Consider the following 17501-nt stretch of genomic DNA (forward strand, 5'->3'; position numbering starts at 1 on the left):
TGGTGAGGTCCATGTGTATAATCATCTCTTATGCTTTCTAAAGAAGGTATTTGAAATGAACAAATCATTGGTTTTGCAGAATTCTATCATGCGATCTCCAGCATCATTTCTATCACCAAGGCCATATTTTCCAACTACTGATCCTTCCTCTTTGCTCCCAACCTTTGCATTCCAATCACCACTAAAGATCAATACATCTTGATTGCATGTTTGATAAATTTTAGATTGAAGAAGTGGGTAGAAGTCTTCTATTTCATCTTCTCTGGCTTTAGTGTTTGGTGCATAAATTTGAATAATAGTGGTATAAACTGGCCTTCCCTGTAAGTGCATGGATACTATCCTATCACAGATAGTGTTGTACCTCATGACTTACCTGCATATGTTCTTTTTGATGATGAATGCAACACCATTCCTCTTCAATTTGTCATTCCTGGCATAGTAAACCATGTGGTTGTCAGATTCAAAATTCACCTCTTTTTGGATGGGCACAAATCTGTATCTCTTCCATTTAGATCTTCCACAAAATCATATAAACTACTCAATACATGAGAGCTGACTGGTCATTTGTTTTTAACATCCCAAGACTGAAATTCAACTCAGCATAGAACAGCCGACTTTGTCTAACTGTGAGGCCACAGTTAGATGAAATTAAAGATAGGCTTGAGGTAGGGAGGTGGATAGTCTAGTATGGTGAGAGACAACAGTGACATAACTGTTCATTTGAAGCCTGGAAACTAGGCTGAAGTTGGCTTGTGGGACTTTAAGAGGCAATGTCCCTAGTTGCTCTTTAAATAAAATATTTTAAAGTTTACAATCCTAAAGTAACACATACTTTACATATCTAAAAATAGCTTAAATATAACAGGTAATCTTAAAATGTAACTGCTGATCACAATGAGATCATATTTATATATTATGGGCAGATAAGACATACGGAAAATGTTTTAGTTGTTTGTTTTTTTGTGTGTTGTTGTTAAGTACCATGGAGTCGGTTCCAACTCATAGTGACCCTGCACAGGGTTTCCGAGGCTGTGAATCTTTACAGGAGCAGAAAGCCTCATCTTTATCCCGTGGACCAGCTGGTAGTTTTGATCTGCTGACTTTGGGGTTAGCAGTTCATTGTTAAATTGAGCACAAGTAACAGAAATGATGCAAATTAAGTAATGCCCTACAAATAGATAACAAGAGTAATTCCTGATTCCAGATGACGTCTCTAGGTATTTTAGGCATAATTTTTTTTTAAGTTAAAGCTTAAAGTTTAGAATAAGGAATGAAAGCAAATTTTTAAATAGAAAAATATGCTGGAAACGGTATCTCTTAGAATTCACTGAAGTCTCCTTCTGCATGTCCTCCCAAATCCCACACCTTGGTAAGTCACAATATTAGAAAATTTAATTGCTTAAATCTATCATAACTCTCAAGAGTCAGCTATCTTTTACCAAGTTAAATATTTCAGCATTTCAGGAGACTGTAAATCGCTAAGTTTAAAGTTATGAAACTCTAAAATACTACTTTCAAATTTCTAGAAAGTGATCCTTGAGAAAAAAAAAACAACCCACTGGTTTCTTTTAGTTCACTTGGAAAGCCATGTTTCATACGACAAACAACTTAAAATAGATTATTTTAGTTAACTCTAGTGCCCTTAATAGCACAGCTGACATATATTCAATTATACCATCTATATATAGTAATTAAGGAACTCTGGTAGCATAGTAGTTACGAACTGGGCTGCTAACCTCAAGGTCAGCAGTTCGAAACTACCAGCTGTTCCGTGGGAGAGATATGAGGCTTTCTGCTCCTGTAAAGATTTACAACCTCAGAAACCCTGTACAGGCTTGCTATGAGTTGGAACTGACTCCACGACACACCACCAACCAGCCATATACAGTAATTAGTGCTTTGCTGTGGAATATATAAGATATAAAATACATCGTTATAATTATAATCTAAAATGCAATGAAGACAAGATAAGCACAATGGCAAATAGTACAGAATCTGGTTGAAGTTTAAATTATACCTCTGCAAGGTCTGAAAAGAGTGCTTGGCTTGTGTTACGTCTCAGTGTATCCCAATAGCTTCTGGAGACAAGTTCCTCTCCAACTGTTTTAAGTGCCTGTAGAAGTTTTAAGAAGCACAACTGAAATCTAAAGAACAGTCACAAAGAATGATCATTTATACACTTTAAATCTCTTCTAACCAACCTTGAAAAGAAAAGAAAACACATTAACTTACCTTTTCTATTTTCTGCTGCACACAGCAGTATTATATTACACTGCTGGTAAACCCATGTTACCTTCAAAGATGTAATGGTATACAACCACTATTTCTAAGTCAACGCAGCTTTGTCAAAAAGAATCAAATTCTCCCATTCATGTTCTTCTACTGAAAGATGCATAACTTTTAAGAAAGCGTAAAATAAAAATCTTACGCACACCTTTTGTGAAGCTAATTCGTTTGAATAAAGCTTTAGGTAATTTTATCATAAATTATAAAAATCATGCCTAATTTAAAATGGAATTACTGTAGGATGGCACCTAACAACAACAACTAGCACTGTAGGATAAAGCACTGGACCCTTGCAAGGTCTGTTTGAACTGCAAGGACTATTTGAACTGCAAGTTTCACGGTTCAAAGCCACCAGTTGCTTCTCCAAAACCCTATGAGATGGATAACAACTCAACAGCACTTAACAACATTATACAGCTTATTGATAACAGCACCAAAAAGATCATAATTATACTTAAGAAAGCAAAGTTTAAATTCATTCAAAACATGCCAAAAAGAAATATGCTTATTTATGTCAAACCATTCAAAGCCACTTTGATAGGTGTGTTTATTACAAGTAGCTAAGATGCTTTCTGGAGTCCTGGTGTGGCCCTGTGGGTTAATGCAAAGCTGTTTGAACTGCAAGGTCAAGAGTTCAAGCTCACCAGCTGCTCCTCAGAAACCCTATAAAGGGTCACTATGGGTTGGAATCACCTCAACAGCACTTAACAACAAGATACTTTCTAATCTTTACTACTACAGGAGAAAGCTCTATCTTCTATCTCCATCTTGGCTACTCTGAAAAAGATATCGAGATTCAAAACATAAGCTTCAAAAACATAACATAAACGTCATTTGAAAAAGTACAAATGCAAGTGTAATTTGAATTTCTACAGACAAAAAAAAAATTAAATGAGTTTTGAAAGAATTTGGCAGAGAAGATTTTGCAGGTCTTAAGCTTTGGTGTTCTTTTGGCTAGTGTGAGAAGAAAATGCCATATGGAATACTTCGGAGTACTCAGGAGTAAGTGTCTGATAATAAGGCAACTTTTTAAAAGTCTGATGCCACTAATAAAATTATGGTTCATCTAGAAATTATTGCAGAGATCTTCTAATTATAATCCATTGTTATTAACTGCTTATATTTTAATAAAATATTTCAAAACATTAATAATAAAGTATTATTTAGCAGGAAACATGAAGTCCTGGTGTGGTACTGTAAGATAAGCACTGAAGTGCTAACCTAAGGGTCAGTGGTTCAAATCTATCTGTTGACCCTTGGAAACCCTATACAGGGTCATTGTGACTCGGAACTGACTCGACAGCACTTAGCAACAGTATGAAAGAACACAGATATAAGTATTATCATCGATGTAATGAGAGTAAATCTGTTCATCACCCATTTGTCACTAAATAAAGTTTGACTACGTCATGAGCTAAATAAGTAAAATAAGCTGAATATAGAACAGACAAATTCATTTAAAAAATACATAGGTACAGTATACTCCAATAAATACTAGCTGGACTGAATACGTAACTCTGCAAATATTATTTGAACATTTTGAAATAGATGCATTTTTTATTGTCACTTAGATTGTTAGTATATGATCAAGAAAGGACTGCTAAAATTATCAAACTAGAAAATAAAATTTAATGTGAAATATTGTTACATGGTATCCTGGTGTGGTGCTGTAGGATAAGCACTGGACTGTAAGGTCGATGGTTTAAACAGTAAGGTCGGTGGTTCAAATCCACCCGTCACTCCCAGGAAATCCTATAGAGGTCGCTATGAGCTGGAACTGACTTGACAGCACTAAACAACAATTATTAGGATGATAACAGGAATGATCCTGTTGTGAAATCTTGCCTCTTCTCGACTTCCAAACACTGGCCACCATTTGAGACATACATCGATGAAACTAGAAAAATATTTACAACATATTGAGGCATACAATTAATTTAACAAACTACATTGACAAGCATATCTACACAGAAATTATTTCTGAGCAAAGAAAAAAGCAAAGTAAAAATATGTACTGATTATTTCTGAATAGTGAGACTGTTGTTATGTGCTGTTGAGTCAGTTCCAATTCATAGTGACCCTATACAGGGTTTCTGAGACTGTAAATTCTGCTGGGGGCATGAAGCCTCACCTTTCTCTCACTAGTGGCCTTGAACCATTGACTTTGTGGTTTGTAATCCACTTCTTATCTTTAACACCACCAGCACTCTCTTTGTATCATATTGTTGTTGCTGTTATATGCTATTGAATTGGTTCCGACCCATAGTGACCATGTATAGGGTTTCCAAGGTTGGTGGGTTTGAACTGCAGACCTTGTGGTTAGCAATCCAGTGCTTCTCCTACGGTGCCACACCAGGACTACTTTGTACCATGCTATTATTGTTTAGGGCCACTGAGTCAGTTCCAGTCCATAGTGAACCTATATAGATTTCCAAGGAACCGTTGGTGGGGTTTCAATCACTGACCATAGGGTTAGCAGTTCAGTGCTTAGCCTAAAGCACCACACCAGGATTCCTTATATCATATGTTGTTAAATGCTGTTAAGTTGATTCTGACTCATAGTGACCCTGTAAAGGGTTTCTGAGAAGCAGCTATGGGCTTGAACCTTATGGTCCAATGCTCACCCTACAGTACCACACCAGGACTCCTTGTATCATATTGTTGTTGTTGCTAAGTGCCATCGAGTCAGTTCTGACCCATAGTGGCCCTGTATAAAGTTGCCAAGAGCGGCTGGTGAGATTGAACCACTGATCTTGCAACTCCAACCTTGCAATTCAGCACATTAACTCACAGTGCCACACTAGGACTCTCGTATCAGATAGTATCATTTTAAGCATAAAGTTTTTGAGGGCAGAGACAATATCTCCTCTGCAATTACTGCCATGCCCTGTAACAAGTAAAAATATGTGAAGGACTTCAAAAAGTTTGTGGAAAAAAATGGAATTGAAAGATAATGGATTTTTCCACCAATTTTTTTTGAAGCCCCCTCATATAATGAATAAGAAAAATTGCCAAACAAAACAAATATATCAAAGACTTGCCTTGCACAATTGATAATTCCTATATATGTATGTGTTATAGAGCCAGTATTTAATATTTTAATCAATGACTTGGATGATGAAATGAAGAATCCATTTTCAAAACATGCAAAACTAGTAGGAATCTCTAAAACCAGAACATATAATGAAAAAAAAAACAAAAAACATGGAGGAAAAGAAGGAAGAAAGGATAGAAAGAAAGGGAAAGAACAAAGAAAACAAGAAAGAAAACTGCTTGGAGACTATATTACTGCGATAGCCAGAAAAATGGCTTCCTAAAGGAGTCCTGGTGTGGCCCTGTGGGTTAATGTGCCAGACTGCAAAGTCGTTTGAACCAGAAAGCCAGCGGTTCAAGCTCACCACTCACTCCTTGGAAACCCTATACAGGGTCGCTACGGGTCGGAACCGACTCGACGGCACTTAACAACAACAACAACAACAATAACAAAGATGTCCAGGTGTGGCGCTGTGGGTTAATGCGTCAGACTGCAAAGCCATTTGAATCTCAAGGTCAGCAGTTCAAGCTCACCAGTCACTCCTTGGAAACTCTATACAGTGTTGCTATGGGTCAGAATCGACTCGATGGCACTTAACAACAACAACAAAGATGTCTAAGGGAATGCGGTAGCTCTGAAGGATAAGCACTGGACTGCAAACCACAATGTTGGCAATTTGAGCCCAGCTGCTGCTCTGTGGGAAAAGAGGAGGTTTTCTGCTCCGCAGAGATTTACAGCCTTGGGAGTACTATAAAGGACTGTTATGAGTTGGAACCAACTCGACAGCACTTAACAAAGATTTCATGTCCAATCAGGAAAATACCCTATATACAAAGTTGGAGTCCGAGAAAAGTTCTATACAGAAATTAGGCTAACTAAAGGCCAAAACCAGAAAGCCAAGCAAATGGTCTTTACTTTGTTGTTAGTGTTAGCTGCCACTGAGTTGACTCCTAATGCATGATGACCCCACGCACAACAGAAGGAAATATTGCCTACTCCTGGACCACACCAAAGATCGCCTGTTGCTTGAATCTGTGTATTCTGCAAGGTTTCCATTGGTTTATTTTGGGAAGGAAATTTTCAGGCCTTTCTACCTAGTCTCAGTCTGGAAGCTCTGCTTAACCTGTTTAGAACCATAGCAGCATGTAAGTCTCCACTGAGAGTGATGCTTAAAAGCCCACAAATGCAAACAATCAAACACACAGAAAACAAGCAAATACCAGAAAACTGTAACTTTTAAAAATCTAAGACAACTGTGACCCTTAAAACTGTAACCTGAAAATTATCATTTAAAGATACTGGGCACTGTAGTATCCAGGAAAGTAAAACTGACAAAGCACAATTCCTCCCTACAAGGCAACACCTACAATCTAGTCCTTAAAGAACATCCTTACAGAGACACTAAAATATATAAGCTCACAATACAAAATTATGAAATAAAAAAGAATATGACATCATAGGTAAGAGCTAGCAGAACCAACAAACAGGAGAACCAGGTTTGAAGATTTTAGTTATAGCAATAATTAGATTTGTTGTTGTTGTTAGGTGCCATCGAGTCGGTACCGACTCATAGCGACCTTATGCACAGCAGAACAAAACACTGCCTGATCCTGGGTCAACCTCACTACTGTTGCCACGGTTGAGTCCACTGATGCTGCCACTTGGCCAACCCATCTCACTGGGGGTCTTCCTCTTTTTCTCTGACCCTCCACCTTACCAAACATGATCTCCTTCTCCAGCGACTGTTCCCTCCTGACAATATGTCCAAAGTATGAGAGATGACGTTTGGCCATCTTGGTCTCTAAGGAGCACTCTGGCTGCACTTCTTCCAACACAGATCTATTGGTTCTTTTGGAAGTCCATGGCACTTTCAATATTCTCCTCCAACACCATAACTCAAAGTCATCAATTCTTCAGAACACAAAATAAGCTTAAATAGTCTAAGAATATGAAAGTTGAATTTGAAAGGATTATTTAGGAAAAGAAATATGTAACTTTTTGAAGTGAAAAATGTAACCACTAAAATTTATTATCAAATTAGTGCAGTTGTAGAATAAATATACAAGATAACTACAGAGACAAGTATAAATAAGTTATAATATAAAATTCAGCATGCAGATATGAAGCATGCAAATTATTATTAGTCTATATTGTTAATCTTATTAATATCAATTGGTATCAGTATAATATGTGTTGAAATATGGCAAATTATTTTTAAAGAGAGGTCAAGAGACATTGAAGGAAGCCGTAATATAGAATGAAAACTCCAAAAAGTATTAATAGAACAAATGGGAAAGAGACAACATTCAGAGAGATAATGGCAGTGATTTTCAAGAATTTAGGAAAAGATTCATTATCTTCATACTTGAGAAGTCCAATAAACTCTATGACAGAAAGTACAATGAAGAAAATACATTGTTGTAAAATTGTAGTACATCAAAGGCAAAGAAGATCTTAAACAGTTAGAAAGAATACAGAACACCTATAAATAAATATTACACTCAGTTCCGATTAAAACCAATATAAACAAATATAAAAGCATAAACAAAATATGCTTTTAAAACAGATACACTGAAAACATAAGAAAAGAGAGATGTTGAAAAAGACATGCCAGCTTCTCTTAAGTTTAGAAGTTAGCACCAATCTTTCAATTAAAAATAAATAAATAAAATATAAAACTGATACAGCTTCTTAAAAGGTATCCTTTGCATTCGGCATTTTGTTGGCATTCACACTGATGGTAAAAGCAATAGTGTGTCAAATTGGTGCTGCAGCCTTTTCAGAAATCAAGGCAGTGTATTAAAGACCAAAACGTGATTACATTCTTCAGTAGTCATTCTTCATTTCTGTGCCATACACTCAATGTAAAAAAAGAAAAATCAGTTCCTTTATGAGAGGTACTATGTAGAAAATATATAGTTTTCCCAACAAAAACCATGACTTTAAATGAAAAGTAAATACTGCCATGATTATTAGAAAATGGTTCATGCAACGACAGATTAGAAAAAAACCTCATACAGTCATAATTATTACCAACATTTATTTACTACATTTCACAGGACATGCTGCTTTATAATCTGTGAAATTTCCATCTTATATATTCTTACAAGTTTTTTTGAAATTATTAACAAAGGAAATCTTTTAAATTTTAAGAAAACGATATACTTTATTTAGTATAAAAGTAGTACTTTTATAGAAACATATTCAAAATATTTTTTAATAACTAAAAAAGAATTAGTCAATGATAAGAGTCTCATGGATGGGGCTTCTTTTTCAACCTAAGACATTTGCCTAGACTTAAGCCTAGGTAAAGGAGTTCTGGCAGCATAGTGGCTATGAGTTGGGCTGCTTACCTCAAGGTCAGCAGTTCAAAACTACCAGCCATTCTGTGGGAGAAAAATGAGGCTTTCTGCTCCTATAAAGAATTACAGCCTTGGAAATCCTATTCTGGGTTGCCATGAGTTGGAACCAACTCCACAGCACACCACCACCACCATTCCTAGGTGAGATATATTAGGTTCTCTTTATACTAAACCAGCATCTACTATGTATGTTTTAATCTAGATAAGAGTTAGTCTTTATGTTGGGAGTCCTGGTGTGGCGCGGTGGGATAATGTGCCAGATTGCAAAGCCGTCTGAACTGCAAGGTCGGTGGTTCAAACTCTTTGGAAACCCTATACAGGGTCGCTATGGGTCAGAATCGACTTGACGACACTTAGCAACAACAAATCCAATACACGATGTAACACAACTGCTTTTTGAATTGTGAACTTTCAAAAGCATAATACTGAGTCAGCCACCCTGAATTCAGGGGCTTCTCAGGTGGAATTTTTTACAATTTGAGGGATCCTTCCAAATGAATTATGTCTCCTTGGAGAAGTTTAATGGACTATGCATGTTCATATTCAAAAGAGGCCCTGGTCTATTCTTAGTTACTTAGTAGCTTGCTAATGAATTTTTGATTTTCTCAGGAACACAGGATAGAAGAAAGTTCAGCATAAGAAAATGAGGATAGTTGGAAGTTTATTTTCAGGAATGCCCAACTTTTTCAGAAGCAAGAAGTCTGAAAATCATAGTCCTCTTAAGATATACTGGAACACACTGATATATTTAACACATAATTGATACAGTGCCAGTTTATACCAGATTATTATATGGTTCATAAGCAAAAGGTAGGCAATAAAAGTTTTAGAACAAATTTGGGAGAAATACTAAAAACCAGGAGAAATCTATTAATTAATATACCTCTTTATTGGAACTGAGAAAGATTAATTATACCTAGCTCATAGATATCATTTGGATTACTTATGGAAGACCTAGCTACAATATGAAATTTGAATTATACCATGTGTTCTATAGCCACATAGCCTGAGAATTTCCATACTTTGTATAGTTTTTTAAATACAGTTGAAAACTGTAAAATTTCCAATTATTCTACCAGAGTTTTTGTTTTGTTGTTCTCTGATCTTTCCCTTGTTTTAATATAAACAGTAACGCTGTATAGTTTTCTCCTAATTGTGCAATAAAAATAAGAGATCGGCTTGACTGCATCTTGATTGTATTCAACAAATTCCTAAAAATAAAAAATCGTAGATACAACTTTACATAAACAATATTATCAAGTATAACAGGTGAAGGCTATATACATAAAGAACAGTTAAAGTATTGTACATACACTATTAGTAGAAGAATGGTATCCATAAAGTTGAAGACGCTGACATAGAGCACAAAGGGCCAAATGAAGTGTCACATTTCAGAATGAACCCAAGTATAGCAAAAGAAAAAAAGAAAAAGATGACAAAATAATCAATTAGAAGGGCAAATCATTATGCTACATTCTATATAGAGCACACACACAATACAAGTGGTATAAATGTTAAAGATGAGTAGCAAAGTTTTGAAAATCTCATAATTAAACATTAAATGAATTTGTGCTCATTTCAAACATTTTCATTATAACTTTCTGATAGAACTATTTTTGAGTAAAACATGTTCCTCTTTAGTATGCAGTTTTATTTAGACTTGCCTCAGCAATCCTCCACGGGATTGGGTAAAACTGAGATACAGCAGTATGGCAAAGTGGAAATGATGAGAGACTTGCACTGGAATTCTGGTTATACTCCTAATAGTGCTATGACCTTAGGCCAGTCAATTAGCCTCTCTAAGATTGTTTTCTCATTTGCAATGCAAGTATGACACTTACCTGAGAGAACTGCAATGAGGACTAATGGGAATAACATTTATAATGGATCTACTACAGAGTGTAACACAGTATAAGCATCTCAACAATGTTACATTCTTTTCCCTCTTTCCTTCTGAAATCTAGTCACTTTTCATTTATATAAATATTTTAATTTACTTTTGATTTATATATTCAGTTTGAAGTAGAACTTTGAGCAGAACAAAATTCTGTGTAGGGCTGTTGGATAAGCACTGGAATGCTAAATTCAAAGTCTGTGGTTCAAACCTCAGAAACACTATGCAGGGTCATTATGAGTTGGAATTAACTCAACGGCACTTAACTAGAGTTATATTTTGTTAAGTAGCTATGTGCTTTTAGCTCATTTAAACCCTATAACAATCACATATAGTAATTACTATTATTATCTGCATTTACAAATGAAGAAACTGAGATACAGCATGTATGGATCTGTAATGAGTGGCAGGAAGGATTTGAACCCAGAAAATCTTGTTCTTAAGCCTGGGCTGTGCTGAGGTCTTTCTAATGTCACTGATGTATTTTCACTATAAGCTAAGTTCAACTATTTTAAAAATCAACCAAACAATCTAAGGATAGAGAGACCTGTACTTCATTTCTATCAGCTTGAGAACAGCACAATAAATTCTACATAATTCTCTATAAAAAGGTGTGGTGCTGTAGGCTAAGCACTGGGCTGCTAACCATAAGGTCAGAGGTTCAAATCCATCCTATATAGGGAGTCCTATATAGGGTTATCATAAGTTGGAACCGACTCAGCAGCACTTAACAACAACAAAGAAATAGAAAGTAAAACCACATTAGTTCAGATTCACATGATATAAAACGTGACTATTAACAAAAAGTTATCATTAATTATCATTATTGTTAAACATGCTAACTAATATTTGTAGTAAGCTGTATTGTTGCAGGGATCACTGGTGGCACAGTGGTTATGCACTTGGCTGTTAACAAAAAAATCAACAGTTCGAACCTATCAACTGCTTCAGGGGAGAGAGATGTGGCAGTCTTCTTCCATAAAGATTACAGCCTAGGAAGAAACCATTACAACCTTGGAAGAAACAGAGTTCTACTCTGTCAGGGTCACTATGAGTTGCAAGAGACTAGTTTTATATTGCAGTAGAGTGCTGTTTTGTTTGGGAGCCATACTCAGGATTATCCATGAATTGTTGTAAGGAATAGTTTTGATCCTTAAATTATGTAAATAAGATTTCAGGAGGACTATTAAACTGAGATAAACAGACCAGCTACTCCTCAGAAGCCCTACACAGGGCTGCTATGAGTCAGAACTGACATGATGGCACTGAAAAACAATAAAAGTGACCTATGAAGGTCAATGACTATTAAGTACTTCTTTATATATAAACAAACTATATATTACTCATAAGTTATTTTTATCTGTTTTTTAAAATAAGCCTCCTTTTCCTTGTCTCTGCTAGGGAATAATAATGATCCGTAAACATTTAAAGTAATACAATTTAGAGTATACTGGTATAATTCAAAAGAGGCCTGTTGATGCTGTAAGCTAGGCAATGAATTACTAACCACAAGGTGAGCTATTCAAAACCGCCAGCTACTTTGTGGGAGAAAGGCGAGGCCTTTTGCTCCTGTAAAAATTTACAGCCTTGGAAATCCTATATGGGGTTGCTATGAATTGGAATCTGCTTGTTGACAGCGGGTTTGGTTGGTTGCTTGCGTATAATTCTAATTTCATAATTTAGATAGACCTTCTATAATTAATCCAAATTAATGAGGATTTAGCAAATTACTATTATGAAACTCAGCATTTACTTTCCAGTACCATGACTGAAGTAAAGCTCAAAGCCTAATTTTATGTGATGATGTTGTTTTCCCCAGTGTGGGCTACCTGCTATGATTTTTTCCTTTCTCCCTTTGTAACTTAAGTGTTTTGTTGTTGTTAAGTGCTGTCAAGTAGGCTCTGACTCACAGCAGCCCTGCACAGGGTTTCCATGGAGCAGTTGGTGGGTTTGTACTTCCAACATGGTGGTTCGCAGACCCCTGCTGATCCTACCATACCTCATGAGGCGTTTTAGTAACTGTTAATGATTATTATTGTATTTTTTAACTGAAAGATTCATAAGTCAATTCTGAAAATAGCTTAAATAAATAAAATGATTGTATCTCTATTTATTGAAATACTCTCTACTTTATCTCTGAGGTATATTAATAGGTGGTATTTTATAAGGATTTTCCTATCCTGTCTATCAATTATAATTAGAGGCAATCTATCAAAAAGGAGCCATGGTAGCATAGTGGTTATGAATCAGGCTGCTAACCTCAAGATCGGCAGTTCGAAACTACCAGCTGTTTTGTGGGAGAAAGTGAGGCTTTCTGCTCCCATAAAGATTTGCAGCCTTGGAAACCCTGTGCATGGTCACTATGAGTTGGAACCAACTTCATGGTACTTAACAACAACAACAACATCAAAATTAAAACAACTGTTGACTTTTTCAACATATTAAAAATAGTATGTAAAATGTATTCAATTCTCTAATCTTATTTCCTAATATTCCAAAAGACTGTATTTATGAGACTATTCATAGAGGATACGCTAATTAAAATTTGAAATCCATGAGACCTTAATTAAGTTAAGTAGAGAACTAATAATGAACTTTTAACATTTGGCCAATATGATAAGTTTTTTGATTTTTAAGAGTACCTTCCATAAACTTTGTAAATTAGTATATTGGAGTTAACAAACACTGCTCTTAACACCACAGTCACCTATTCTATGAACCATAATGTACTTTGTAATTCTAACAATCTGTTTTTATTAAACTAAACAGAAACACAAATTTCATAAATATAATGGGTTTGAATATGACACCATCAGTTACAGATAATCCACGTTTTAAAAAGTCAAATGCATATTCTTAGAAGAATGGGATTATTAAAAAAGTTAACTTTCAGAAATTAATTATTTGAATTTCATACACAATTGAACTACTGGACAGAAACACTGATTTTCAAATGAAACAATGAACATTTTCATGATGAAGAAATATAATGGTGTTTAAAAGCAGGCTTTAGAATTAATTAGTATTGGGTTCAAATCCTGATTTGCCATTTAATAGCTATGTAACTTTGAGCAAGATACTCAACCTTTCCAGCTCTCAGTTTCCTTATCTATAAATACAGATAGGAGAACTATTTAGTATATTAATTTTAAAAATGCATGCAAAATACCTAGTAAAGTACCTGCCAGTGTCTGACAGCAAGTGAACTTGGTCTGTCATCAGACTGAAATACATGAGACAAACAAAAAGAAAACTAAAGGAAGAGGAAGGAAAGTGCGACCTAACTAACTTCAGAGAAGACAAATATAACTCATACCAGAAGAACCTAGAATATATATTTATAAAAATACAAGGAAACATATTCCTTTTTTTGCTTTAGGATTCATACTGCTTATATTAACCTCTAAATTCACTTACATTTAGAATTAATCTTTGCAATTCACCTTTAAATTTTTATATGCATAATGATCTACATTAATCTATTATATGACACACCCTTCAAATCTCACAGATAACAATAGTGATGAAAATAATTCAATGCATGATTATGAATATGGATGTTTAATATCAATATTTCACATAAATATTGATATCAATGCATATAAATGCTAAAGCAATTTCTCTAACAACATTAGAAAGCTTTTAAGAAAGGGACAGCTTCAAAGTTACAAACTTTAATTGTGATTCTAAAATAAATCTTACCTAAAAATCCCATTGAACTACCTACTATACATTATCCTTACCAGCATTGCACGTTTTTCTTCATCTCCTTTAGTTTCTCTCTTTTCATTTTTTTTCCTGAATATCTCTTGAAGCTAAAAAGGAAACCAATCAAGGCTCAAAAATCCAACAAGAGGTTCTGGACACCCACCTACTACCCAGTGTGAAGCACATTCTATAAACAAAGAAAACAGCTTCATTTATTAACAAAATTAAAACAATGATAGGTACATTTTCTGATTACATTTTTTTCCCTCTGAGGAAAAGAAAATACATTAATTGTTACGAATAACGAACAGTTAAATTAAACTCATCAGTCAGTTTGTTGTACTGTGGTGGTTTTTGAGTTGCTGTGATTTTGGAAGCTATGCCACCAGTATATTAAATACCAGCAGGATCACCCATGGTGGACAGGTTTCACATGAGGTTCCAGATGAAGACAGACTAGGAAGAAGAAGTGACAAACTACTTCCAAATATTTAGCCACTGAAAACATTATGAATAGCAGAGAAAACACTGTAAGACATAGTGCTGGAAAAAGAGTCCCTCAGGTTGGAAGGCACTCAAAATGTGACTTGGGAAGAGCTGCCTCCTCAAAGTACAATTGACCGTGATGATGCAAATGGAGTAAAGCCCACAGGATCTCCATTTGCTGATGGAGCACAACTCAAAATGAAGAGAAACAACAATCCATTGAAAATCGGAACATAGAATGTACAAAGTATGAATCTAGGAAAATCGAACGTTGTCAAAAATGAAATGGAACACATAAACATTGATATTTTAGGCATTAGTGAGCTGAAACAGAGTGGTATTAACCATTTTGAATCTGACAACCACATGGTTTATTATGCTGGGAATGACAAATTGAAAAGGAATGGTGTTGCATTCATTGTTAACAAGAACATAACGCTGTCTGTGATAGGATAATATCCATGCGCCTACAGGGAAGCCCAGTTAATACCACTATTATTCAAATTTATGCACCAACCACTAAAGCCAGTGAGGATGAGATAGGAGAATTCTACAAACTTCTTCAATCTGAAATCGATCAAACATGCAATCAAGATGTACTGATCATTACTGGTGATTGGAATGCAAAGGAATGCAGATGATACAACCTTGCTTGCTGAAAGTGTTTCGTTCTGCTGTGTGTAAGGTCGATGGCACCACCACCACCAACAACAACAAATTAAATGTACACAATTATAGCTTTATTGCTAAAATATAAACACACAGAATCTTTGGCACACACATACAAAGATAAAGAGCAGAAGTCCGTTGGGAAATAGGGACCACTAGACTAGAACTCAGGAACTGTGTTTGAATCCAGGTTTGAATCCAGGTTCCGTTATGTATGAATTTTATTTTATTTTATTGTGGACAGGTAATACAACCCTCGCTAGGCTACAATTTGCTCACATATGAAATAAGTATGGATTAGATGGCTTCTAAGGTCTTTTTCAGGTAACTGGGCATGATAGTGGAAGCACAGTCTTTGCATCTATAATTCCTTGGGCAAGTTATTCTTACTGTTCAAAGCTCATTTTCCATTTCTGGAAAATAGAGGTAACGCCTCACCTTTTAGGAGTGTGTGTGTGGAGAAAATATGAGGGGCTTTTAAAAGTTCATAGAAAAATGGAATGAGAAGATAATGGAATTTTTCCTCAAACTTTCTGAAGCACTCTTGTATTGCAAGTAATAACACATTGGCTGCCTCATAGTACATTCTCAATAAATGTTAGTGATTATTATAATAAATGATATGATTTCTTCTTTAAAATCCTATAATTTTACAAATGTAAACTTAATCTCATTTTATATCAGTTTCCTGGAGATCACTGTTATTATCTGAATAGTTATTTCAACTCTGAAATCCAAGGTCAGTGGTTCAAACTCAACAGCCACTCCTTGAAAACTCTATACTGGGTCACTGTGAGTTGTAACTGACTCCATGGCACTTAAGAACAACAATATATAACATGAAATAGTATTTCATGTTATATAGCAAGAGTTGAAAATAAAATACAATGTATATCCTCCCAAGACATGTAATAATATTTAGTAATACTAGTTGCTGTTGTTGTTAGGTGCCATCGAGTCGGTACCAACTCATAGCGACCTTATGCACAGCAGAACGAAACACTGTCTGATCCTGGGCCAACCTCACTACTGTTGCCATGCTTGAGTCCATTGATGCTTCTATTTGGCCAATCCATCTCACTGGGGGTCTTCCTCTTTTTCTCTGACCTTCCACCTTACCAAACATGATATCCTTCTCCAGTGACTGGTCCTTCCTGACCATATGTCCGAAGTATGAGAGGCAAAGTTTGGCCATCATGGCCTCCAAGGAGCACTCTGGCTGCACTTTAATCCTTGAGGTGACATCTGTGCTCTTCAACACTTTAAAAAGGTCTTGTGCAGCACATTTGCCTAATGCAATATGTTGTTTGATTTCTTGACTGCTGCTTCCCAGAGTGAGGATAGTTGATCCAAGAAGAATGAAGTCCTTGACAACTTTTCTCCATTGATATGAATGTTTATTGGTCCAGTACTGAGGATTTTTGTTTCCTTTACATTGAGATGTAATCCATACTGAAGGCTGTGCTCTTTGATCTTCATCAGTAAATGTTTTAAGTCCTCTTCACTTTCAGTAAGCAAGGTTGTATCATCTGCATATTGCAGGTTGTTAATGAATCTTCCTCCAATCCTGATGCCATGTTTTTCTTTGTATAACCCAGCTTCTTGGATGATTTGCTCAGCCTACAGGATGTATAAGTATGGTGAAAGAATACAACCTTGTCGAACACCTTTCTTAATTCTAAACCATTCAGTGTTCCCATGTTCTGCTTTAACAACTGCCTCTTGGTCCAGATACAGCTTCCTCATGAGCACAATTAAGTGTTCCGGAATACTCATATTTTGCAATGTTGTCCATAACTTGTCATTATCCACACAATCAAAAGCCTTTGTATAGTCAATAAAGCACAGGTAAATATCTTTCTGATATTCTCTGCTTTAAGCCAAGATCCATCTGACGTCAGCAATGATATATATCCCTTGGTCCATGGCCTCTTCTGAATTTGGCTTGAACCTCTGGAAGTTCTCTCAATGTATGATTGTAGCCGTTTCTGTATTACCTTTAATAAAACTTCACTCGAAAGGGATATCAAAAAGTTGTCCGATGATTTCCGCATTCTGTTGA

General features: G+C 35.6%; 1 protein-coding gene across 1 annotated transcript in view; it reads right to left on the minus strand.

The window, feature by feature from the left end:
- Positions 1–17501, minus strand: part of MICU3 (mitochondrial calcium uptake family, member 3) — a 162101-nt gene that overhangs the window by 32154 nt on the left and 112446 nt on the right. The window contains exons 7-9 of the mRNA XM_006834471.1: positions 14320–14391; positions 9996–10034; positions 2018–2113 (exon numbers count right to left, since the gene is read on the minus strand). Coding sequence (XP_006834534.1) covers positions 2018–2113; positions 9996–10034; positions 14320–14391 — 207 coding nt within the window. The remainder of the gene's footprint in view (positions 1–2017; positions 2114–9995; positions 10035–14319; positions 14392–17501) is intronic.

This window comes from Chrysochloris asiatica, unplaced genomic scaffold (genome assembly GCF_000296735.1).
Source record: "Chrysochloris asiatica unplaced genomic scaffold, ChrAsi1.0 scaffold00011, whole genome shotgun sequence".
Taxonomy (NCBI): domain Eukaryota; kingdom Metazoa; phylum Chordata; class Mammalia; order Afrosoricida; family Chrysochloridae; genus Chrysochloris; species Chrysochloris asiatica.